The sequence below is a fragment of the Hippocampus bargibanti genome, linkage group LG14 (assembly GCF_051943395.1).
Source record: "Hippocampus bargibanti isolate YZ-2025 linkage group LG14, ASM5194339v1, whole genome shotgun sequence".
Classification (NCBI taxonomy): Eukaryota; Metazoa; Chordata; class Actinopteri; order Syngnathiformes; family Syngnathidae; genus Hippocampus; species Hippocampus bargibanti.
In genome coordinates, this window is record NC_142747.1 from 18,927,294 (window position 1) to 18,952,810 (window position 25,517).

General features: G+C 39.7%; 1 protein-coding gene across 1 annotated transcript; it reads right to left on the minus strand.

Annotated features, from left to right (window-relative positions):
* Positions 1-24,994, minus strand: rpa1 (replication protein A1). Its single transcript, XM_089013220.1, has 17 exons — positions 24,820-24,994; positions 24,511-24,558; positions 24,028-24,106; positions 23,775-23,883; positions 22,125-22,213; positions 21,969-22,055; positions 16,831-16,972; positions 15,645-15,747; positions 15,502-15,570; positions 14,081-14,273; positions 13,869-14,005; positions 12,026-12,174; positions 5,894-6,023; positions 3,454-3,630; positions 2,276-2,383; positions 2,117-2,203; positions 1-138 (listed from the first exon to the last, which is right to left on the minus strand). The coding sequence occupies exons 1-17, from the start codon at positions 24,847-24,849 to the stop codon at positions 34-36; spliced, it is 1,842 nt and encodes a 613-aa protein (XP_088869346.1). The 5' UTR covers positions 24,850-24,994; the 3' UTR covers positions 1-33.
* Positions 24,995-25,517: the final 523 nt, after the last annotated feature.

Sequence of the window (25,517 nt, forward strand, 5' to 3'; positions counted from 1 at the left end):
TGTTTTTTATTTATTTTTATTGTATTTTTTTTTTTACTTGGGGAACATATTCCTGATGTTCGTGATCAACTTTCTGCTGTATTCCTGGTGGTCCACGGGCTTCACGTCCATCACTGTCGCCTTGATTCGGGATTCGTCCTAGCAAAAGACATAAAAAAGAATAGATCATCAAGCTCTTAACTCATTGGCTGCCATTCCCGAATTTATTCTGAAAAAAAAAAAAAAAAAAAAAAAAAAAAAAAAAGCGCTGGTCAGACCTCTGGTAATAATTTCCCCTTCCATGAGAGGGCAGCATTTGCCTTTTCAAAGTCAAAGTCAGCTTGATTGTCAAATATGCTAATATGCATGACATACAGCGGCAGATGAAATGACTGTCCTCTCTGACCCTTATTATGACTTTGACAAACATAATAAACACGAAAACGGCAATTTGCCGGGAAAGAGAGGAGCCGATGCGTCTTCACGTACCTTTTTTTCATGTAATAATAATAATAATAATACATTTCATTTGTAAGCACCTTTCAAAACTCAAGGTCTCTTTACAGTCACTGGATCAGTTTTTCTGTGGGTGAGCAGCGGCAGCCACAGGCGCCAGCGTTCACTCAACCTGCAATAACTTAAATAGATAAAAAGCTAGCTAGCTAGCTAGCTACCAGATAGCCAATACATAGCGAGCAAGCTAGCTAGCTACCAGATAGCCAATACATAGCCAGCCAGCTAGCTAGCTAATAGATAGCAAGCCAGCCAGACGGATAGATAGCTAACAGATAGCCATCCAGCTATGTAGCTAATAGATAGCCAGCTAGCTAATAGATAGCTAGCCAGCCAGATAGATAGCTAGCAGATGGGGAAATTTGCAATCTACAGCAACAACATAGAGTGACAATGACAAAAAACCCCGGCACTGGAACAATACAGCCGGGCATATATTCTTTATCCTCACATTTTTTTCCACTTGGTCTGGCAGTGAATGAGTTAAAATAATGGCCTTATGTCATCTTTTGGAAATATTTTTGAATGTGAAATTATTCGTACATCTAATCGGAATATGGTTTGTTTGGTTTTTTTAAGAAAAAGCAAACGACACAATGGCTGGCCCGCAGTGGTGAAAAGGAGGTGCTTTTGCAGGTGTTTCTGCTCTGAAGAAGCGAGTAAAAGTTTTGGCGGCGTTAGCGGCACACCGGCTTGGTTTGTGCGACGCAGGAGGATGCTGCTCGCTGGCTGCGCTCCAGACTTCCTGTTCAGAGGGCCCGGTCCAATCAATTCTTTTATACGGCGCCAAACAAAACTGGATCTGTGTGACTGCGACAACGCTAGACGTGTCTTTTTTTTAAAAGCACTGGAAAAATGAGCAGGAGAGGGTGCTCGATATGTTCATGAACGGAAAGCTGACATGTTCAGTCTTTGTATGCTAAATCATTTACAGTGAGACCTCAACTTACGAACTTAATTGGTTCCCGGACAGAGTGTGTAAGGCGAAAAGTGTGTATCTCAAAAAAAGAATTCCCATAGGAAACCATTAAAATGGGAATAATCCGTTCCCGGGTTTCCATAAAATATACTTTTCAACTAAATAAGCCTTAAAACTACAGACAACATACCTTATTCTATGTTTAATAAATGTGCTAGTGTATTGTAATGAAATAAATACACTGCATTGTATCATAAAGTCACTTTATTTACATTTGTGATGGTCATTTATGGCTTGATGGAATGGCGTTGGAGGTCGAAGGTCAAAGGGAATTGCTGTTTGGATAGAGGCGCATTACATGAGGACTGTAATTAAAGAAATAAACTGTGCTGTCAAATAAAGTTTTATTTACCTTTTTGATGGTCGTTGATGGCTTATGGAAGGAGAGTCACCTTCCATAAGGACTGTTGGTAACTTAACCTCTGGTGCTGTTAGGTCGTGTGCTTCCGCCGAAGATCACTCCGCCAGCCGTGGTGGGTGTGTATTATGAAAATAGTGCTTATTATAAGGTTTAATTTTCATAAATTTGACGTTTGTAAGACAAAAAGTTTGTAAGTTGAGGTGTTTGTAAGTTGAGGTCTCACTGTACTGCCATTCCTGAATTTATTCAGCATGACGGGGAGCACCATTCCCGAATTTACTTACATTGTACGTTTCTAGCTTGACTCTGTTGCGAAACACAAACGTGCTGAAGTTGGCTTTCTGGAAGACCTCATCGAACGCGGCTTCATTCTGAAAACAAACACACCATTTTGCCCCCCTAACAGATGAGACTTCAAGCAGTAGATTAAAACTGGGACTCACAGACTCCTTCAGCTGTCCTAGATAAGCTGTGTTTTGGCCCAAAATGGTCTCGCCGGTCTCCTGGAAGCAAGTCACCCACTGGTTGTCGGTGTAATCTGAAATGTTCATCTGGCAAAGACCAAAAAAGTGACACTAAGATTTAGACGCAAGCTGAGTTTGTCATTCTGGTCACTAAAGTGAAAATCAGAGTACAGCGATACGTCGGTTTACGTACCCTTTGGCTTACGAACTTTTCCGTTTACAAATGTTACATTGATGAAAATTTTACCTTGGCATACAAACTATTTTTCGGGATACACACGGAGCGCCACTATGAGTCATGTGACATTGACATGAAAATGGCAGCCGACTGTTTTTGTCCTCTATTACCCCGGCCCCCAGTGTTCGGTTAACGCCATGTGATTGGTCAAGAACGCAGCAGTGATATATATATATATATATATATATATATATATATATATATATATATATATATATATATATATACATACAGTACAACACTCGTATATATATCACATATTCAAGGGATATATATAAAAAATATCGATATATACCGGGACTATCGATATATATATATATATATATATATATATACTATTACTGTATATATATATATACATACATACATCTGTTAAAAGTTTCAGAGAGGTCCTCACAGATTCACCCAAAATGATTTTTTTTGTGTGTATTTTCATTTCACATCGATACACACACTTTTTACTCACCGTGTGTGTGTGTGTGTGTGTGTGTGTGTGTGTGTGTGTGTGTGTGTGTGTGTGTGTGTGTGTGTGTGTGTGGTTAATGAAAGGAAAAAGTTCATACCACAAAAAGTAAAACGATATTTTAACCAAATTCACTACAGGGGTGAGGACTTTGAATGTACCCATTCAGAAACCTCACGCTTGATGTTATTTCAGTTTCAAGTCCACTTTTTTTTTGGTTTTAAGTTCAAGTGGGAAATGGGGTGACATTTAGTGTTCAAATGTAACACTAGTTCTTCTCTAAACTTATCAGCAACATTGGTCCTCACTCCTTATCTGGAGTTATCCAGACCTCACAGAAACATGAATGTGTGTGTGCATAATCTATCATTCAGACAAAAAAAACAAAACAAAACAAAAAAACATGCACATCACTGCGGCTCTGGCTTGGAGGGAGCACAGTGCTGAGTCACTCACCGATAGGATAAGGCGGTACTTGAAGTTGGGGAATTCTTTGTCGCATTTCTCGCAGCGGTACAAGCCGTTATACTGGTCCACCACTTTCTTGTTGCAGTCTGGACTTGGGCACGCCTGGTAGAGGCAGTTCTCTCGACGCATGTACACAATGGTACCAATGCAGGTGTAGTAGTCGCCCTAAGAAATCAAAATTGGGCAAAAAGAGAAAGAAAATCACAAGTGTCTTCATGCATTTTGATTTGAATACCCGCCCTACTCCTTTCCATCTACAGTCTTAAAAACGTAAAATACAGTAAAGTCTCGTTATATCGATATCGGATATATCGATAGTCCCGGTTATATCGATACTATTTCTATGCACGCACTGAGAAAATTACATGCAAACAGGGTCGGATATATCGATAGTCCCGGTTATATCGATATTTTTTCGGACTCCCTTGAATATCGATATAACGAGACTTTACTGTATATAAAATATAGCTATATGTGATGGAATCTTTGTAAAATACGTCAATAAGTCATTTGAAGTGAGGGGGTGTCGGTTGTCCTTTACATACAATTAAAGATGCATACAAAGCACTATAAAAATATATACAGTAAAGTCTCGTTATATCGATATCGGATATATCGATAGTCCCGGTTATATCGATACTATTTCTATGCACGCACGGAGAAAATTACATGCAAACAGGGTCGGATATATCGATAGTCCCGGTTATATCGATATTTTTTCGGACTCCCTTGAATATCGATATAACGAGACTTTACTGTATTTCATAAAACCTGATATCAGGTAAGCCTCCTGCGGCAATCAGCGAATCGCCGCCGATGTCAGAAAGGTTTTTTGTGCACATTTTTTTAGTCACGGCGTTAACTGAAAATGTAGTTATCAAGGACGCGAGAGAAGCTCAAGACCGATCTTTACGTCCTGCTTCACCTGTCTGCGTTATCGCGCCACTATCTGCTGCTCTTTCCCCTAACTTAATCCCAGTCAACGGACTGATTCCCGAACGTGGGTGCGCATGCTAAAGCTGCCTGCTAATACCTCGCAGCCAGCCGTCATTTTCCGCTCCGGTTGATTTATACACTTCTGCGAACACCATTTCCTTTTGCAAGTGCAAACAAGCAGCGGGGAAATTAAAGAGGACATATTATTGTACTCATCCACGGGCGGTAATTTCATTTCAGAGGGGAAAGAATGGAAGGGTCGCTGGGTATATGTAATCGATAGCGAGAGATAAATGCGACTCTTTTAGCAAGTGAAAACAGGCAGACGGCAAAGGCGACAGATTAATGAGCTGGAAGACGAGACCGTGGAACCTTTTCAGTATACATAAGCGCTTATGCTGCGATTTAGTAAATTGGTGATTATCAAGACTCATCAGGGCCGCTGGCGCCAAAGAACCTTTGTAATTTGACAAGGTTACACCGAGTAAGAGACTGTACACCGGTGACTTTACACAGCCTATGTTTCATGTCGGAAATCCTCAGTACGGTGATACCTTGGCTTACGAACTTAATCGGTTCCCAGAAAGTGTGTGTAAAGCGAAAAGTGTGTATTCCAAACATTAATTTCCCATAGGAAACCATTAAAATGAGAATAATCCGTTCCCAGGTCCCCATAAAACATAATTTTCAAGTAAATAAGACGTAAGACTACACAGAATATAACTTATTTTATGTATAATAAATGTGCTATGGTATTGTAATTAAATAAATAAACTGTACTATATAATAAAGTCATTTTATTTACCTTTGTGATGGTCGTTGATGGCTTGGTGGACTGGATAAAGGAGCTCCGGGTTGTACATCTTCGAAGTTGTGATATTGCAACAGATTCAGGCAGACATACTAGAAACTTTATTAATTGCTGGTTCCCTTGCTTGTATGTTCTCTTCAAATTGTACAGATGGCTTGTGCGGGTTATTTGTGGAGCCTGATTGATGGGATATTTTAACCTTGCAGTCTGCACTGTCTTTAAACTATCAATAAAGTTGAAACGAGTCAAAATTTCACTGTTTTCTATCCATTCACTTTTGTTCTTTTTCCTTTGTTTTTTGTTTCAAGCTCTGTCGTCTCCCTTTCGTGTGCGCGTTTCTTTTTCTGTAACCCCACCCCCACTCGCTGTTGTGTGTGTGTCCTGCTGCGTGTGTCCCTCCTCTACCACGGATCTTGACCAATCACGTGAAGCCGGCTGCAATTTCAGGAGCTCCAAGAAGCAGCTCGTTCGCCAACAACACATCACTCATTGTGGCGCTCCGTATGTTTCCCGAAAAATTGTTCATATACCAAGATTATATCCTCGCGAATTCAACATTCGTAAGGAGAAAAGTTCGTTAACTAAAGCGTTCGTACGCCAAGGTATCACTATACTTGTACTTAAACATACCCAAAGAACAGGCCCCAACGGTCAATTGAAGATGCGTCAAGCCCTCAGTACCTTCTCTCCGTGTCCTAAGTTCTCCGTCTTCACCTCAGCCAGGGTCTTCCAGACGGCGTTTCCCAGGGTGGAACTTCCCTTCAAGTTGGTCATCGACTGTGCTTCAATGTTCTGTCCTTCCTTGTCAAACCTTCACAACAACATGAACGTTGATGTTAATTAGCGTTGAGCGCTAACATTTGGTCATTCGAAAACCATGGTTAAACAGTTTGGTGTTTAGCAAGAGAGACAGCGTCAAAAGTTATGACCACCCGCACAAACTCCAAACCCTATTTTTAAAATTGTAATTCTACGCCCGGCACTGCAACGCGCTAGCAGGCCGGGCGCGAACGACAATTTTGGCTAGCCAGTCAGCCAGCCAGCATCTCACTCTCACACAGCAATCGACCGTGTGATGGCACCAAAGGGGGGAGTTTGCAAGTCATTTAGCCTCGGAGTCTCGATTCAACATTTTGAATGGATTTCGACTTACAACCATTTTGACTTACGACCGTTTGGTCAGAACAGAACTCAGTCATAAGTCGGATGTTACCTGTATATATATACACAGTAAAGTCTCGTTATATCGATATTCAAGGGAGTCCGAAAAAATATCGATATAACCGGGACTATCGATATATCCGACCCTGTTTGCATGTAATTTTCTCCGTGCGTGCATAGAAATAGTATCGATATAACCGGGACTATCGATATATCCGATATCGATATAACGAGACTTTACTGTATATCAAAGTTTTCCACCACATTATAAAGACGCTACAGTAGAGCAGCGCTGACGTTACGTACTGCTTCTACGAGGGGAAATGGAGTCGGTGGCTTCTGCCAGTTGTTTGCGAGATCTGTTGTGGCTCAATATGACTTCACATATAATGCGCACGTGTGTATAAGACGCAGAGTCATCTCTTGAAGAAAATAAAGGCTTTTGGGCGCGAATTATACACCGGAAAATACGGTGTAAATGTGGTTCATACGTTTGTCTATAACTGCCATCCCATAGTTGACCAGCAGATGGCTGTGCGTTATTTTTCTTGACATTACGTTGGGTTGTTGTCACTTGCGGTACAGGTTTTACTTTCCGTGCTTCTTTAAGTTTCATTTTACTGAGAAGACGGCGAGAATGGGCATTGCTTTACCGCTGTACTGTTGAGTAAGGAAAAGATACAAAGAAAGAAGATCAAAACTTCCATTTCGGAGCGGAAAGCGGGCAAAGTGGTTTGTACGATTTTATTGCATACGTTGTAGTTCATTGATGTAAAGTCCAAATGTTCATGTGTAAATTATAGCTATATTTTTAGAGTTGTCTGTAGTTCTACGGTGGTGATTCATCATGCAAGTGAAATCACATTAAAGAATTAACCATCAGTATGAAGAACCCAGAGTCCTCGTATTTCGAATGGACTCCAATACGGTATTTTAGACTTCTCGGCTTGAAGAATCTTCTTAAACAACTTGATTTGGCTGCTTTGATCTGTCATGCTAATCCGGCCTAATTGAGGCCGTGTCTGTTACTAGTGTAGCGTGCCCTTTTTCCCCAATATGACACAACTAAGACCCAATCTTTTCCACACGTCTGTCAAGAAGAAGCAGTCGGAATATCTTTTTTTTTTTTTGTGAGTGTTTGTGTGTGTGTAGTTTGATGGCTTTGTGGGAAGTGAAGGCGGCTTGAGAAATAAATCAAGAGAAGAGGGATGGCAAAGTCATCCAGGGTCGGTCGGGCTGGTTAGGGCCATATCAAAAAACCCAATTTCATACAGTGGGCGCTGTTATCCAGAAAACACTACATGAAGGAAACTATGGGAGGAAAGGGTGGGAGGTGGTGGGTTGTAAAAAAAACAACAATTGGATAGCAGAGGAGTTAAAAATGGTCACCAACATCAAAAGTGCTCACTAATGTGTTGGGCCACAAAGCACAGCAACGCTCGGGACAGGTTGTAAATACACGCCTCGCTCCTGAAGGCAAGACTAATTGAAAGCATCCCCCATTAAAAGCAGCAGAGCGTTGCTGAGGCAACGCACCAGCTGCCGCGTTCCACTTTTTTTTTTGCTGATTAATGCCAGCAAACAGATTTACCCAAGCGCCGGGTTATCATTTTAAATGGTAAATGTGAGTCACACGTGGCTTGGGTGTAATTCTGATTCGTGGAATGACACCACATGGATAGGCACGGGCATCGTCGATCAAGGTATTGCGGTGAAATTGTCTGCTGGGAATTTGTGTAAACTTACACTTTCTTTATGCGTGTTTGGGGACGACACACAATGATTCACCATCGCGTTATTTATGTAGTCTTCCTTCTAATTTCGCCATCAACACGGTGTTTTCAGATGAAAAAAAAAAAATACCCAAAATGCTTTGTGTGTCGCTTTCTCGGTCAGGGGCGTTCCCTCCGTGACGTCACCAACTCCAATACGAAGACTTCCTGAATATTCAGCGCGAGTCTTAAAACATAAAATATAGCTATATGCGGTGGAATCTTATTAAAATACGCGCAGTAGAAGTCATTTGAAGCCATTTTACAAATTATGGACACAACTCGTCCGAAGACGTCGGTTGTCCTTTAAACAGCCATTGTGTTGAATACAATGGCATAAGATTGACACTCTTCATTATTCAATTTTTCTATACAGATCAATCAAAAAACATTGGATATGTCTGACGACAGCACTGTGACAAAGGATTTTAGACTAGCAAAAAAATATATTTATATAACAAAAAAAATCAGTGGCCTTGTAATGTGCAGCCTTACACTGAAGAGCCTTTTAGAATCCTTTTCTAGCTAAAGCCGTTGTTTCCAATGAATGTTTTAGTTTGTGACAGTTTAGTAATCATAATAATAATAAAACATTTCATTTATAAGCACCTTTCAAAACTCTCAAGGTCACTTTACAGTCACGGGATATGTTTTTTTTTTTTTTTGGGGTGAGCAGCGGCAGCCACACACACCAGCATCCACTCAACCTGGAAATAAGTAAAACACAGTAATACCTCAGCTTAAGAACTTAATTGGTTTCCAGAAAGTGTGTGTAAGGCAAAAAGTGTGTCTTCCAAACATTCATTTCTCATAGGAAACTATTAAAAAAAGGCTCTCAGAAGACAGTTTGGGCAATTTTCAGGATTATCTTGGTGTACCTCATGAAGTGCCTGTAAACCTCCATGTTTTTGTAACGTGTTGCTGACAACAAGGTGTAAACATGTCGTTCACACAGGTTGTTTTCATAGGATATAGCGTCTTGACGGTGATGAGATGACTCGTTGAAGGCTGCTCGTACCTTCACACGTATAAAATGTGTACATGTCAACCCGCTGTTGCGCAAACTCGTTTTTTTTCCTCAACCACTTGCAAATGACACGTGCATGTTTCCTGCTGGATGTCATTTGTGACTATGTATGCACCCCCCCCCCCCCACGCTTTTATTTTGTAGTTGATTGAAATTCAGTGAAACCTAGGCTTATGTGTGCAAGACAAAAAGTGTGTCTTCCAAACATTAATTTCCCATAGGAAACCATTAAAAATGAGAATAATCCGTTTTCCGGGTCCCCATAAAACATAATTTTCTACTAAATAAGCCTTAAAACTACACAAAATATACCTTAATTTATGCATAATAAATGTGCGATTGTATTGCAATTAAAGTAATAAACTGAACTGTATAATAAAGTCATTTTATTTACCATTGTGATGGTCGTTGATGTAGTTGCCGCTTTCTCTGTGATAATACCCTCACTCACACTGTCCCCTACTAGATACTTTTAGTTAATCCAAATCATCACAGGTTTCTCAACCTCTTCTATTGCTTTAGATCGTTGCTTAGACAACACAGAAATATCCTTAGCCACACGTAGCAATGGTCGACTTAGCATATTGGTACTAGGACGCCAAGTCACACAAAGGCACACTTTGTTGGTGTTTTTCGATGGATTTCCTTCTTCTGCTCGCCATTAATTTTCTTTTGTGTCCTCTTCGGCTGAACACTAGCATGTGGTGGGGTCTTTTTCGGTCCCAAAAAAAGCAAAAGTATCCACTCGATAACAAACCACGTCTGCACATAGTGCACTGAAAGAAAGTGGACGTGGAAAACTAGTCACGGCGGCGCTGTTTGACTGTGTCGTTGGGTGTTCTTCCGCCGAAAACTAGTCCGCCAGTCATTGTGGCGCTCCGTGTGTTTCCCGAAAACTAGTTCGAATGCTAAGATTATATTCTTGCGAATTTAATGTTCGTAAGGCGAAAAGTTCGTTAGCTAAAGCGTTCGTAAACAGAGATATCACTGTAGATTGAACGCTAGCTAGCTAGCTAATGGATAGCTAATGAATAGCCAGATAGATAAAAGCTAGCGGTGATGCTGTCTGAAGATCGCACGCAGTCGGTAATGAAACCATAATAGAAACATGGGACTAAACAGTAAGAATTTTTATTTTTGGGCTAATACAGTTACTGAGCAAAATAAAATCCCCAATGATGAATTAATGAGATAACCCTGTGGTTTATTCAGTAAAAGCGAATGAGTATCTTTCACGACATGAAGTATCATTGACAATTCTGAGAAAAAAAACCTTGCACAGGAAAGCGTCATCAAACAATTAGACCCAATCAAGATGTTCCATTTTCAAGTGCTCTTAATTTGCCTCCCACTTAAGCCGCAAAGTAGAGTCACAATTTACGGTGATGGAGCAGATAGCTTCTTGTCATCGAGTGGAAAAACAGATGGAAGCAGTAATAAGTTGAAAATGGAAGCCCGTTGGCTTTAGAGATAGACAAGAAGACGTCATATTTTTTATGCCCTGGTATACAACCGAATTTTGGTTCTCAACCAAACTGAATGCATCACTCGACTACCCTCCGCTTCCTTATACGTCTTCCTCATTGTGACCGACGCATTAATATTGTTTTATTTTTGCGAAAATGCTGGTTAAGATCGCCTGAATAGTATGATTTTAAAGCAAGCAAAGGATGGTTTGAATAGTTAGTGTGCCCTGTGTTTGCCCAAAGACAGCTGGGATAGGTGCCAACACGCCTCGTGGCAGAAAGATAAAGATTTTTATGTACAGATGTTAATGTTGATGTTAAAAATTGGTGAAAATCAAAGTTTGTTTTTATAGAATTTTACACATGACCTGCTCTATTATTAAGTTTTTATCCGGTTTATGCGATGAAAGTTAAAAAGTTGTTTTCTCGACTTTGAACGGATTAAGATTTTTTACATTGGTTTTAATGGAAAGTGCTGTTTTGGTTTTTGAAAAAAATCGGTTTTCCAACAGTGCTTTAACAGCAGCTGTTGTTAAATAATAATAATAATAATAATAATAATAATAATAATAATAATAATAATAATAATAATAATAATAATAATAATAATCTTACGACTGAGAGCTTACATAATAATAATAATAATAATAAATGAATTCTTCTATTGCATGACAAATAGTATTAATTTGAGATTAAGGCCCAAGTGATGTGGATTATTATTTTTTTTAACATATTTTTTAGATCAATTGGATATTTGGCAGAGTATTTATTTTAAACTATTTTGATATGGTGAGTCATGTTTATTCATATAACGCCCTCACCACAAAATAGTCTCAAAAGCTCACAAGCTCACAGTTGTCAAATATTTATCTGTTGCGGTATATTCGTCGTATTGGCTTGCTTTGAAAACCCGCCAAAACTAATTCGCTGCAATGCGGGTGACACCCGGCGCGCCGTTTGAGGGCGTTATCTTCCCAAAAACGCCTTTCCATACATGGTGTTTTTTTTTCAGTCAAAACGGAAAAGAAGATTTACCTAGCTATCCAGCTATCTACCTGACTTCTCGCTAGCTAGCTATGTATTAGACATAAAGCTATCTAGCTAACTTTCTATCTATTTGAGTTACTTCCGGGTTGAGTGAACGCTGGCGCGTGTGGCTGCCGCTGCTCACCCACAGAAAAACGTATCCTGTAAAGTGACTGAGAGTTTTGAAAGGCGCTTATAAATGAAATGTATTATTATTATTGTTGTTATTATATATATTGTTATTATTATGCCCATTGTAAAAATGGCCTCCTACTTCCTGTTCAAAGCACCTTGTCCCAAGACGGAACAAGAGTGAGCGGTTTTCTGAGGTTTATAATACATGAAATTGATGTGGGCTTACCAGCCGCGCAACTTGTGCGCCTCGGGGATGTCCGGGTTGGTCAACAGCGTGCTGGTGAAGGGCGCCGAGAGTGAGACCCCACCAAAATCGGACAGCTTGGCGCCTTTAATGACCACGATGGGTTGAGAGGTGCCGTTGAACTGCTCCGCCTGCATAACAAATATTGAGAAGTTATTAGGGAGAAAAAAAAATAATATCCTTTCTTTGTTATTTTACGTCTGTGTAAGCTCTCAGTCGGACAGGAATGGTCCATCGATGAAAAGGTTTCTTCAGCCGTCATCTGTACTTCTTTGAAGGTATCGGACGTTTCGCTTATTATCCAAGAAGCTTCGTCAGCAAACTAAAGTCTTACTGGTAGTTTCGGCCCTATATATATATATATATATATATATATATATATATATATATATATATATATATATATATATATATATATATATATATATATATATATATATATATATATATATATATATATATATATATCTACTGTCCAGATGTGGCAGTGCCGGACTCTGTTAGGTGCCGGACTCTGTTATGATTGGTCCCTGCTCACAGGTTGGGGGGGAGCAGAGGACTAATTCCTGCAGCTCCACTGATTGCTTCTATTGTCTTGACTGACGACTGGCCTGATTGCCCAATTTGCCCTGGTATCACCTCATCATCACGACTAATCCTATGTTGCCTAAGCAGTCCATTGTACGAACGATCAAAACTGAACCTCATCCCACCGTTACGGTTAAGGTAAGGATTTTGCTGTTTTATGAAAATCGCTTCTTTTACTCCCCTTTCTAACCATCTATTTTCTTTCGCTAAGATTTTAACCTCACTGTCGTCAAATGTGTGGTTGCTAGCTTTTAGGTGCAAATATACTGCAGAGTGAGGATGCTGTCAAGATTATTTTCAATAAGGATGGATGAATAAATGGATGGATAGTTAGCTAGCTCGCTATAAAATAAAACAAAATATTCAAACAAATGAGAAATAAATCAATTTAGCTAGCTAGCTATAATAATAATAATAATAATAATAATAATAATAATAATAATAATAATAATAAATTTAATTTATCAGGCTAGCTAGCTACAATAATAATAAATTTAATTTATCAGAGCCTTTCAAAACTCTCAAGGTCACTTTACAGTCACAGGATCAGTCAGTTTTTCTGTGGGTGAGCAGCGGCAGCCACATCCGCCAGCGCTCACTCAACCAGGAATAACTCAAATAGATCAAGTTAGCTATCTAGCTAATAGATAACTAATAGATAGCTAGCTAGACAGCTAATCGATAGCAAATAGATAGCTAGCTCGGTAGATACATAGCTAGCCTTTAATTTTGGAGTGGGTGTGTTTTTTCGCAACTGGACGAACGACTAGTTCGACAAATAGATAGCTAGCTAGGTAGCCAGCAAGGGTGAGCCCATTCAACCGCGAATAACTTAAATAACGTTAGCTAGCTAACAGATGACTAATAGCTAGCTAGCCAGCTAGCTAGTTAGACAGCTAATAGATAGCAAATAGATAGGTAGCTCGGTAGATGCATAGGGAGCCTTTAATTTTGGAGTGGGTGTGTTTTTTCGCAACTGGACGAACGACTAGTTCGACAAATAGATAGCTAGCTAGGTAGCCAGCAAGGGTGAGCCCATTCAACCGGGAATAACTCAAATTGATAAAGTTAGCTAGCTAGCTAGCTAATAGATGACTAATAGCTAGCTAGCTATCTAGTTAGTTAGACAGCTAATAGATAGCAAATAGATAGGTAGCTCGGTAGATACATAGGGAGCCTTTAATTTTGGAGGGTGTGTGTTTTTTCGCAACTGGACAAACGAATCGTCTATGCTTACTTCTTCTCCCCACAACGTGACCGTCACCATCTTGCCAGATGTGTCTATCAGTTCAATCGTCAGTTTGGACACTTCCCGGTTGGCCTTTGTGGTGAGGCGGGTCACCTCACCCACACTCTTGCACACGCCAATCACGTCTGCGGAGGGATACGGTCAGTGAACTGAGAAGAAAGAGTGATGTGGTTTTGATGATTGAGTAGATGTCTCCTTACCCACAAGGGAATCCTTCTGCTTCTTCTCGAGGTCGCCAATGGTGACAAAGTTGCATTGCACGACGGGGATGTCGCATTTGTCTTGACACGGAATGATGGTGGTCTCGGAATTCAGAGAAATCTCGTAGTCGTTCTTCACGGAGGTGAATTGCTTGTTGGCCACCTTTAGGTTGCCCTTGGAGATGTAGTAGACCTGACCACAGCGCACGGATAGAAGTAGAAGGCATTAAAGGACAACAGATACTTCCGGACAAGTTGTGTCCATAATTTGTAAAATCACTTCAAATGACTTCTACTGAGCGTATTTTACAAAGATTCCACCGCATATAGCTATATTTTACGTTTTAAGACTCGCCCTGAATATTCAGGAAGTCTTGTTTCTGAGTTGGTGACGATCCCCACGTGACGTCACTGAAGGAACGCCCCTGACCGAGAAAGCGACACACAATGCATTTTGGGTACTTTGTTTGGTCTGAAAACTTCATATTGATCCGTGTTGATGGCGAAATTCGAAGGAAAACACAAAAAAACCTGATGGTGAATGGGTTGTGTGTTGCACCAAGACTACTACTTGATACTAGTTGACACAAATTCCTAGCAGACAAATCAGCCCATTTCCAACAGAGCTTGGGCGCCATCTTGTGCATTTTCTGGGACGCTACATTTGGAGTCCTGACGGCTCGAATTGAGCCGGAAGGACTTCTTTAATCGATTGCAAACATTTATGCTTTCCTCTTCAGAACTATTTGACTCATATTCATAACTGGATGAATCTGAAGCCATTGTTTTGATTCTAGAGCAAGACAAGACGTCTTGGCGTGACGTCACGAACAAGGGGGCGGGATCTTCTGAAACTCACCATCTCCGAGGTCATTTTGAAGTAGTTTTGGGACACTTTAACTCATTTTTATTGGTGTTTTGCATTGGACTAAAAATATCAGCCTGTGTGTTTCGGGTATTTTAGATGCTATAAAACGTTTTTCTGATGTCAGTAAGGAAACAAAAAAATGGTGTCGGTTGTGCCCTTTAAGGGCATTTCACAATTCAGACTTTTATGGGGTCGTATACCTGTGGGTCCTGCAATTTGAGTGAAAATGACAAAAGCCCTGGCACTGGAGTGGACACCTTTTTTCACATCGTCTGGCAGTTAATGAATTAATCTGGTTCTCTTTATATATTTTTTTTCTTACGTCTGTGTAAGCTCTTTTTTTTGTCTTCCACTTCCCTTTCATAATAGTGCTGCTGTAAATTGTAAATTTCTCCAATGTGATACAAATGAATGTTTTCTTATCTTCTCTTATGGCCACATATAACTGTTGTGGCTTTTTATCAAGTGCATTTTGTAGTCCGTAAATTACGGTATAACAAATCGCCGTCGTTGTCATCTGGAGTTTAAAAAAAAAATAAAAAATAAAACCCACCTTGCCGACCTCGACGAGGCCGAAAAACCTGTCCACTTCTTGGTTGAAGCTGGTCACCCTGATCTCTCCCTGGAACCACAAGAAAGTTAAATAATAATCTGTTGCGCGTTTCCAGGCAAAAAAAAAACAACTGAAAGACTCACGCTCTCATCCACGAGCTCCATCGAGAAAAGTTTGCCATCGCCACGGGAGTTGCTCCATGTGCGGATGTTGCTCTTGTTGCTAACGCGGGCGCAGATGGTCCATCTGAGGGTAGACAGCTTATTATTTGGGATATATTACGGTAAAATATCTCACTTTACATTGTGAAACGCGATGATATTTGATATTTTCAAATATAACTCAGTCAGATATTCTGGATAATGTCCGACATTCTGGAGTTAGCTCGAAAAAAGTTATGATCGGGTTCCGTCCCGACAAAACGGTCGTAAGTCAAACGGTCGTAAGTCGAAATCAATTCAAAATGGCCGACGTGAGGTTTCCAGGCTAGTATACGATGTCAATCTGTTGGTTTTAAGCAACGTTTTCTATTGAAGACTATTATCATCGAAACTGTTCACAGTTCATTTATAAATGAGTGAGTGAACGCCGGCGCGTGTGGCTGCCGCAGCTCACTCGCACAAAAAAAAACATCATGTGACCGTAAAGTGTAACTTGCGAGTTTTGAGAGGCACTTCTAAATTAAATGTATTATTATGAGTGTCATTTTTATCATTTTATATTTCGTATTATGGATTTTTATGACTGTATAACTGTACAGTAACAGTAGAATAAGCATAATCTCGAGCACAGGTGTCAAAGTCAAGGCCCGGGGGCCAAATCCGGCCCGCCACATAATTTTTTTCGGCCCGCGAAAGCAAATCAAACTTGTGAACTTGTCCATTATACAGTAAAGTCTCGTTATATCGATATCTGATATATCGATAGTCCCGGTTATATCGATACTATTTCTATGCACGCACTGAGAAAATTACATGCAAACAGGGTCGGATATATCGATAGTCCCGGTTATATCGATATTTTTCGGACTCCCTTGAATATCGCTATAACGAGACTTTACTGTACTTTCTAAAATCCTAACCAAAATGTCAAGTCATTTTTCTTGACTTGAGATTTGAAAACTAGTTATTAATTATTTTATTTAGCGCTCTGTATGTAATATGTGGAGGGGATTAAACATTCTAATCGCAAAAAAACGACTCTGACACCCCTGATCTAGAGGGTTTTGCCTTGCATATAAGCCATTTTTGATTCCAATCGATCAATTACAAGTTCTTATTTGTTGTTCCTACAACATGTTATACGTTTGTAAAAATAATAAGCACATACCTTGATATGTATGGGTTGAGGCTGGCAATGGGGACAACTTTGGACATGCCCCCTGGCGTCGTGGGCGCAGCCGGCTTCTTCCCGAAATCTTTACCCACCGCTCTGTTCACCGAAGGGAGGAGGGCGGTGGCGGAGGCGGGCGCTAAATGGCGTGTGAACAAGAGCAGAGTGAGATGTACTCACATGGTGTTGTAATGATGACCTTTTTCACAGCAGTCGTTTTGGCACAGTCGCACATTAAGTAGTTAGGAGCCATACATAAAAATTTGTTTTCACGCTTCGTTTTCTGTTTAGATTCGATTGCTTAAATGTAAAAGGGGGTCATCCTAAATAAGCTAATATAATGCACAGGAGAGTGCATAAAAGACTCTTCAAGTGCTTCAATGCCTTTACCAGGAAGTTGTGAACAAATTTAAAAAAATAAATTAAAATAGCCAACTACAGTAAAGTCTCGTTATATCGATATTCAAGGGAGTCCGAAAAAATATCGATATAACCGGGACTATCGATATATCCGACCCTGTTTGCATGTAATTTTCTCCGTGCGTGCATAGAAATAGTATCGATATAACCGGGACTATCGATATATCCGATATCGATATAACGAGACTTTACTGTATACAGTAGTCTCGTTATATCGATATTCAAGGGAGTCCGAAAAAATATCGATATAACCGGGACTATCGATATATCCGACCCTGTTTGCATGTAATTTTCTCCGTGCGTGCATAGAAATAGTATCGATATAACCGGGACTATCGATATATCCGATATCGATATAACGAGACTTTACTGTATTTACTTTTCCAAAAGTCCTTTTCGCAAGCATTTTCAAACAAATACCAGTACAGTAAGTATTCTCTCTTTCTGGAATTCTGTTAAATGGGAATTCTTTTATCCGGGGGGGAATCGTATATATTAACTCATTCAATGCCATACGATGTGCAAAAATGTGTCCACTCCAGTGCCAGGGTTTTTGTCATTTTCACTGAAATTGCAGGACCCACAGTCTATTGAGTTTTACGATTATATAAATATTCAATCCAGTTTTAGAAACCTCAACATATATGATTTCCTCTTTTTGGGTGATACATTTTCCCCCAATGTTGCCTCAAAATGGCACAGAATAAATTCTTTAATCGATTGCAAACATGTATGCTTTCCTCTTGAGAACTATTTGAATCATATTCATAACTGGATGAGTAACAAGAAAGCATATTGTCCGAATCTGAAGCCATTGTTTTGATTCTCCAGCAAGGCAAGACACTTGGGGTGACACCACGAACAAGGGGGCGGGGCCTTCTGAAACTGAATTTTTTTTGGTGCAGATTTTGGACATTTTAAGTCATTTTTATTGGTGTTTTGACTAAAAATATCAGCCTGTGTGTTTTGCTCTAAAACGTTTTTCTGATGTCAGTTAGGAAACAAAAAAGTGATGTCGGTTGTCCTTTAAGGGAAGCTATTTTCACCGCATTACAGTATGGCCAAAACTGTTATGTATGTTTGTGAGTGATCCAAAAAATGTCATCGGAGATCATGTAAATGTACAGCTGGCAGCTGAAGTGCAGCAGGACGAGGAAAGAAAAAAAAAAGGGGAGGCGTGCGAGATGCCAGCCCGGCATCGACAAAGATGATTCACAGAAAAGAGGCGACTGTGAAACACTGTTACCTCCACCCAAGGAGTGTGAAAGAGCCACACAAACACGTGAGGTTATCCCACATTTGACAAGTCGATGTGTCTGTCTACACGGATACCTTGGCTTACGAACTTAATTGGTGTGAGAGTGTGCGTCAGGCAAAAAGTGTGTCTTCCAAACATAAATTTCCCATAGGAAATCATTAAAAAGGAGAACAATCCGTTTCCAGGTCCCCATAAAACACAATTCTCTACTAAATAAGACTTAAAACTACACAAAATATACCTTATTTTATGTATAACAAATGTGCTCTTGGATTGTAATTAAAGAAATAAACTGTACTGTATCATAAAGTCGTTGTATTTACATTTGTGATGATCGTTGATGTAGTTGCCTCTTGATATCCGAGCGAAGTTGCCGTGCGATAATACCCTCACTCAAAATGTCCCCTGCTAGCTGCTTTTTGTTCATCCAAATAAACAGACATTTTTCAACCTCTTCTAATGCCTGAGACCGTTGTTTCGACAACACAGAAACACACATAGCCACACGTAGCAATGGTCGATTTAGCATAAATATAATACATTTAACTTGGAAATGCCTTTCAAAACTCTCAAGGTCAATTCACAGTCACTGGATCAGTTTTTCTGTGGGAGAGCAGCGGCAGCTACACGCGCCAGCGTTCACTCAACCCGGAAGTAACTCAAATAGATAGAAAAGCTAGCTAGATAGCTGTATGGCTAATACATAGCTAGCTAGATAGCCGGCCAGGGAGCTAGATAGCAAATAGCTAGCTAGCGAGAAGTCAGGTAGGTAGCTGGATAGCTAGGTAAATCTTCTTTTCCGTTTTGACTAATAAATAAAGAGCGAAATAAATAAAGAGCTAGATAGCCAGCTATTAGATAGCTAACAGATAGCCAACTAGCCAAAAGATAGCCAGCTAACCAGCTAATAGATTGCTAGCCAGCTGGGTACTGGGACGCCAAGTAACACAAACGCACCCCTCGTTCGTGTTTTGCGATGATTTCCTTCTTCTTCTCTACCGTAATTTTCTTTTGTGTCCTCTTCGTCTTAACACTAGCCTGTGGTGGGGTCTTTTTCAGTCCCATAGTAGCAAAAGTATCCACTCCATAACAAATCACGTCTGCACTGTGTGCATTCAAAGAAAGTGGGTGTGGGAAAACTCGTCCGCCAGCCATTGCGGCACTCCGTGCGTTTCGCAAAAAACTAGTTCGCCAAGATTATATTCTCGCAAATGTAATGTTCGTAAAGCAAAAGTAGCTAAAGCGTTCGTAAGCCAAGCTATCATTGTACGTGCATAGGCGTGCATACAAAGTTCACGCGTAGGATTAGAGTTCATTGTGTCCAAAGCTCGAGTCCTCCCACTTGGCCAAGGATCGGATCTGCAGTCATTAAACCATCTGCTTGAAACGCCAACAATAACCGTGCTGATGAGTAAAATGCCCGCCCTAAAATTCAACCCCCCGCGCAAGTAATGACAAAGACGCCAGGACACGAGATAGCCAAGCAGAGAGCGAGCGATAGAGTGGGAATACCCTCCCTTAAAGTTGGATTTATCGCAGTGTTGGGGTTGCTTGTCCAGCTCTGTGTTAGTTAGAGATTTCCCTCATGGAGTCACTCACAGTTTGAACGTTAATTTAAGTGGGAGGGCTTATGGCCATCTATTTTTGAAGCTTAAAAATAGAGAAATCTTTTCCAACGAGATTGACAAAATGGAGAATTTAGAAAAATTGATGAAATACTGCCATCTACTGGTTAAACTACAAATCCGTTTTTTTGGCAATAGTTTGGACTTTTTCTTTTCACTCATTCACTGCCACACGTGTAATAATAATAATAATAATAATAAATTTCATTTATAAGCACCTTTCAAAACTCTCAAGGTCATTTTACAGTCACAGGATGAAGTTTTTTTGTGGGTGAGCAGCGGCAGCCACATGCACCAGCGTTCACTCAACCCCAAAGTAACTCAAATAGATAGAAGGCTAGCTAGTTAGCTGATAGATAGGTCATAATAATAACAATAATAATAATAATAATAATAATACTGGGGTGAGCAGCGGCAGCCACATGCAACAGCGTTCACTCAACCCCGAAGTAACTCAAACAGATAGAAAGTTAGCAAGCTAATGGATAGCAAATAAATAGCTAATAGATAGCCAGATAGCCAACAGCTAGCCAGCCAGTCTGATAGATAGCTAATAGCCAGCTAATGGATAGCAAATAAATAGCTAATAGATAGCCAGATAGCCAACAGCTAGCCAGCTAAACAGCCAGTCACAACTACTAGCTAGATATCTAATAGCTAGCTAGCTAATGGATAGCTAATAAATAGCTAATAGATTGCCAGATAGCCAACAGCTAGCCATCTTACAGCTAGACAGCTAATAGCTACCCACAGAAAAAATATTCTGTGACTGTAAAGTGACCTTGAGAGTTTTGAAAGGCGCTTAGAAATTAAATGGATTAGTATTATTATGTTTATTATTATTATTGTTGTGTAATGATGAACGTTTTATTGACAGCCAGTCACAGCGAGACAGCTAATAGCTAGCTAGCTAATGGAAAGCAAATAAATGACTAAAAGATAGCCAGATAGCCACCAGCTAGCCAGCTAAACAGCCAGTCACAACTACTAGCTAGATATCTAATAGCTAGCTAGCTAATGGATAGCTAATAAATAGTTAATAGATTGCCAGATAGCCAACAGCTAGCCATCTTACAGCTAGACAGCTAATAGCTACCCACAGAAAAAATATTCTGTGACTGTAAAGTGACCTTGAGAGTTTTGAAAGGCGCATAGAAATTAAATGGATTAGTATTATTATGTTTATTATTATTATTGTTGTGTAATGATGAACGTTTTATTGACAGCCAGTCACAGCGAGACAGCTAATAGCTAGCTAGCTAATGGAAAGCAAATAAATGACTAAAAGATAGCCAGATAGCCACCAGCTAGCCAGCTAAACAGCCAGTCACAACTACTAGCTAGATATCTAATAGCTAGCTAGCTAATGGATAGCTAATAAATAGCTAATAGATTGCCAGATAGCCAACAGCTAGCCATCTTACAGCTAGACAGCTAATAGCTACCCACAGAAAAAATATTCTGTGACTGTAAAGTGACCTTGAGAGTTTTGAAAGGCGCTTAGAAATTAAATGGATTAGTATTATTATGTTTATTATTATTGTTGTGTAATGATGAACGTTTTATTGACAGCCAGTCACAGCGAGACAGCTAATAGCTAGCTAGCTAATGGAAAGCAAATAAATGGCTAAAAGATAGCCAGATAGCCAACAGCTAGCCAGCTTACAGCCAGTCAGCTAATAGCTCCTCACAGAAAAAAATGAACCTGTGACTGAAAAGTGACCTTGAGAGTTTTGAAAGGCGCTTATAAATGTAATGTATTATTATATAACACAATTCAAAGCCTTTCAAACTGTAACAACATGGAAGCGTTTCAAGCTAGCAAGACTCACCATCATTTCGAAGTGAAGACTGAAATGGAGGACGGTTGATAGAAGCGGCTGGCTGAGGCGCGGCTTGCTGAGGTGCTTTATTCTGTCCTGCAAGAACATCCGTTTGAGTGAGACATTTTGTTTGGAAGTTCTCAAACTGCACAAAGCGTTCGTTACCATCACTGTAAGGAATCGGGTTGCCGATTCGCCCATTGACATCTGCTGCATGCTTGAGGACCTCGATCTCCAAAATGATTACCACACGTCTGGAGATCAAACACACAAAATGATCTTCTAAATTACTGACATTTTTCAAAAAAATTACATATTTTCTCATTATCCCCAATTCAGGGAGTTGTCACGGTTGGAAACTTCTCATTTGGGATTAAAAAAAAAAATCGCCAAACGCATAGAAAATAGTTATTTTTGAGCTTTTTTTTAACTTTATGTTCCTTCCGGGTTGAGTGAAAGCTGGCACGTGTGGCTGCCGCTGCTCACGGGCAGAGAAAAAAAAATCCTGTGACTGTAAAGTGTCCTTGAGAGTTTTGAAAGACACTTATAATTGCAATGGATTATTATTATTAAAATTGCAGAGCTGAAGAATAAGCTATGATACAAAAAAGGACCAAAAGAAAGAGAGAAATGAGAGAAAATATTTTCACATTCAATTAAACATAATTGAAAATATTGATTAATAAGAGCAAATATTAATGACCAGCATACACATGTCTACTATTGTTTACATTGCTGAAACTTTGTATTTTATTAACTATCAAGCTAGCTAGCTATATCGTTAAGCTAGCTAGCTATTAGTTATGTATTAGTTCGCTAGCTAAGTAGCTTTCTATCCATTTGAGTTATTCCAGGTTTAGTGAACACTACTATTATTTACATTCCTGAAACTTTGTATTCTAGTAACTATCTAGCTAGCTCGCTAGTTATCTAGTTAAGCTAGCTATCTATTACTTATCTATTAGCCAGATAGCTAGCTAACTTTCTATCCATTTGAGTTATTCCAGGTTGAGTGAACACTACTATTATTTACATTCCTGAAACTTTGTATTCTAGTAACTATCTAGCTAGCTATGGCGTTAAACTAGCTAGCTATGGAGTTAAGCTAGCTCTCTATTAGTTCGCTAGCTAGTAGCTTTCTATCTATTTGAGTTATTCCAGGTTGAGTGAATGCTACTATAGTTTACATTCCGGAATTTGTAGTATTCTATTAACTATCTATCTAGATAGCTAGCTAGCTATCACATTAAGGTAGCTATCTAATAGTTATCTATTAGTTCGCTAGCTAGCTTTATAGCTATTTGAGTTATTTCAGGTTGAGTAAACGCTACTATTCTTTACATTCCTGACACTTTGCATTCTATTAACTATCTAGCTAGCTATCGCGTTAAGCTAGCTAGCTATCACATTAAGCTATCTATGTATTTGTTATCTATTAGTTCGTTAGCTAGCTTTCTATCGATTTGAGTTATTCCAGGTTGAGTGAACGTAGGCTACTATTGTTTACATTCCTAAAACTTTGTATTCTATTAACTATCTAGCTAGCTATGGCGTTAAGCTAGCTCTCTATTAGTTATCTACTAGTTCGCTAGCTAGCTTTCTATCTATTTGAGTTATTCCAGGTTGAGTGAACGCTACTATTGTTTACATTCCTGAAACTTTGTATTCTATTAACTATCTAGCTAGCTATCGCGTTAAGCTATCTAGCTATCGCGTGAAGCTAGCTATCTATTAGTTCGCTAGCTAGCTTTTGTGAACATTTGTGAATGGCAATGAATGAGTTAATAAAAAGAGACAAGAAGAGAGATGAGTTACCTTCCATCTTTGAGAATATTTGTCACATGTCTCTTAAGATGAACAATGCAGTTGGGGGCCAGCAGGTTTTCTTCAGCCATTGAGTTGAGTTGCGTTGAAAGCATGAACGCTGAGGAAGGAAGAGGGAAAAACACTTTATATAACGATGCCACATTTTTTTGTTTTGCTTACATTGCAAATGACAGTGTACAGGGAAACAATATTCTCGGGTTAAATAACATGTAAGAGGATGAGATAAGTACATTGTACCTACAGGACATGGTATGTCGTCCATCGCTCATCATCACACGAAAACGAGCTGGACCGCTTCCACCCTCAATCTTGCGGATGCTCTGGAATAAAATAATCGCAGGTATCTATCAGGGTTAATGCATTTATTCGGGGGAAGTCATTAAGGACAAATGACAATCCCAGCCAGCTAATGTTAGGGCACATATAATAGGTACGCTACAGTGAGCTATATTCCACCGCGATTGTTTCTGTCCAGTGAACCGAGCGCACTCTGTACTCGCAGTCGGATATCATTGCATTTTTGTGAAGTACGTAATCGTTTTTTAAGTATTTATAATTAAGTATATATTGTGACTAGCATATCACTGTTCACTTATCGATGCCAGCGACAAACTGAACAATGAAATGTTCATCCATTAAATCGCAATTTCTATAAACAGGACGGCTCAACTCACTTAACTAAAGTTAAATATAATCAAATATTACTTTCAAACGACACACTCACCACTAATTGAAGGATGGGCTCGGTTCCACCGCCTCCACTGGACAAGGCCTGGATAACAAACGTTTATCGATTCAACAAGTCTTCAATTATTGACAATACATTAAGACTTCGATTTGTTGCAAATATCAGCTGGCAACTGTTTTCACCCAACTGATGACGTAGACGACAACAAATAAATCTTTTGGGACATTTATAGGTGGAAAAAGACTTGACAATGTGTGGCGGTTTTAAGCTAGCTTCGCTTTGACGTTGGTTCCGAGCGAAGACACCATAAAGGACAAGAAGAAAACGCAAATGTAGGAGGCATACCTCTATCGCTCCTTCTGTCAACTGCACCATGTCTGCGAATACGTAGTTATGTTGTTTTTACGAATATTTTTGAATGCAATACACTCTGAACTGAAACCGTACTGCTTCTTTTGGACTTCGAACGCTGAGTAAAGCTTTCGACAATGGCGCCAAAGCTTCGACTGTCCCGCCAAAGTTCCTGCTTCCGGTAGGTTTTACTGATCCTGGTGCAATTTATTTGACAATGGATTACATGTAACAGATGAGTCGCCCATATATTGAAACTGACCGTAGGTCAGCTATATCACACACTCGAAACGCAAGACGATACACATTACGTCACGATGTTGCATTCGACGATATACAGAAAAATTGGAAATTCAGCAGTAAGGTCGTCTTCTTTTCCTTTCGGCTTTTCCCTTGAAGGGGTCGCCACAGCGAATCAGTGTCCTCCATCTTCAGATGTTTGATTCGCATGTTTCTTTTGGCCAAAGCTTTTACGTCGGATGCCCTTCCTGACACAACCCTTTGTATTTATCCGGGTTTGCAAGTTATTCGGCAATGGATTACATGTAACACATAAATCGCTCATATAGTGAAACTGACCGTAGGTCAGCTATATATTTTTCCGGGTTTGCAATTTATCCGGCAATGGATTACGTAACAGAAGAGTCGCTCAGATTGGGAAACTGACCGTAGGTCAGTTAAATCACAGCCCC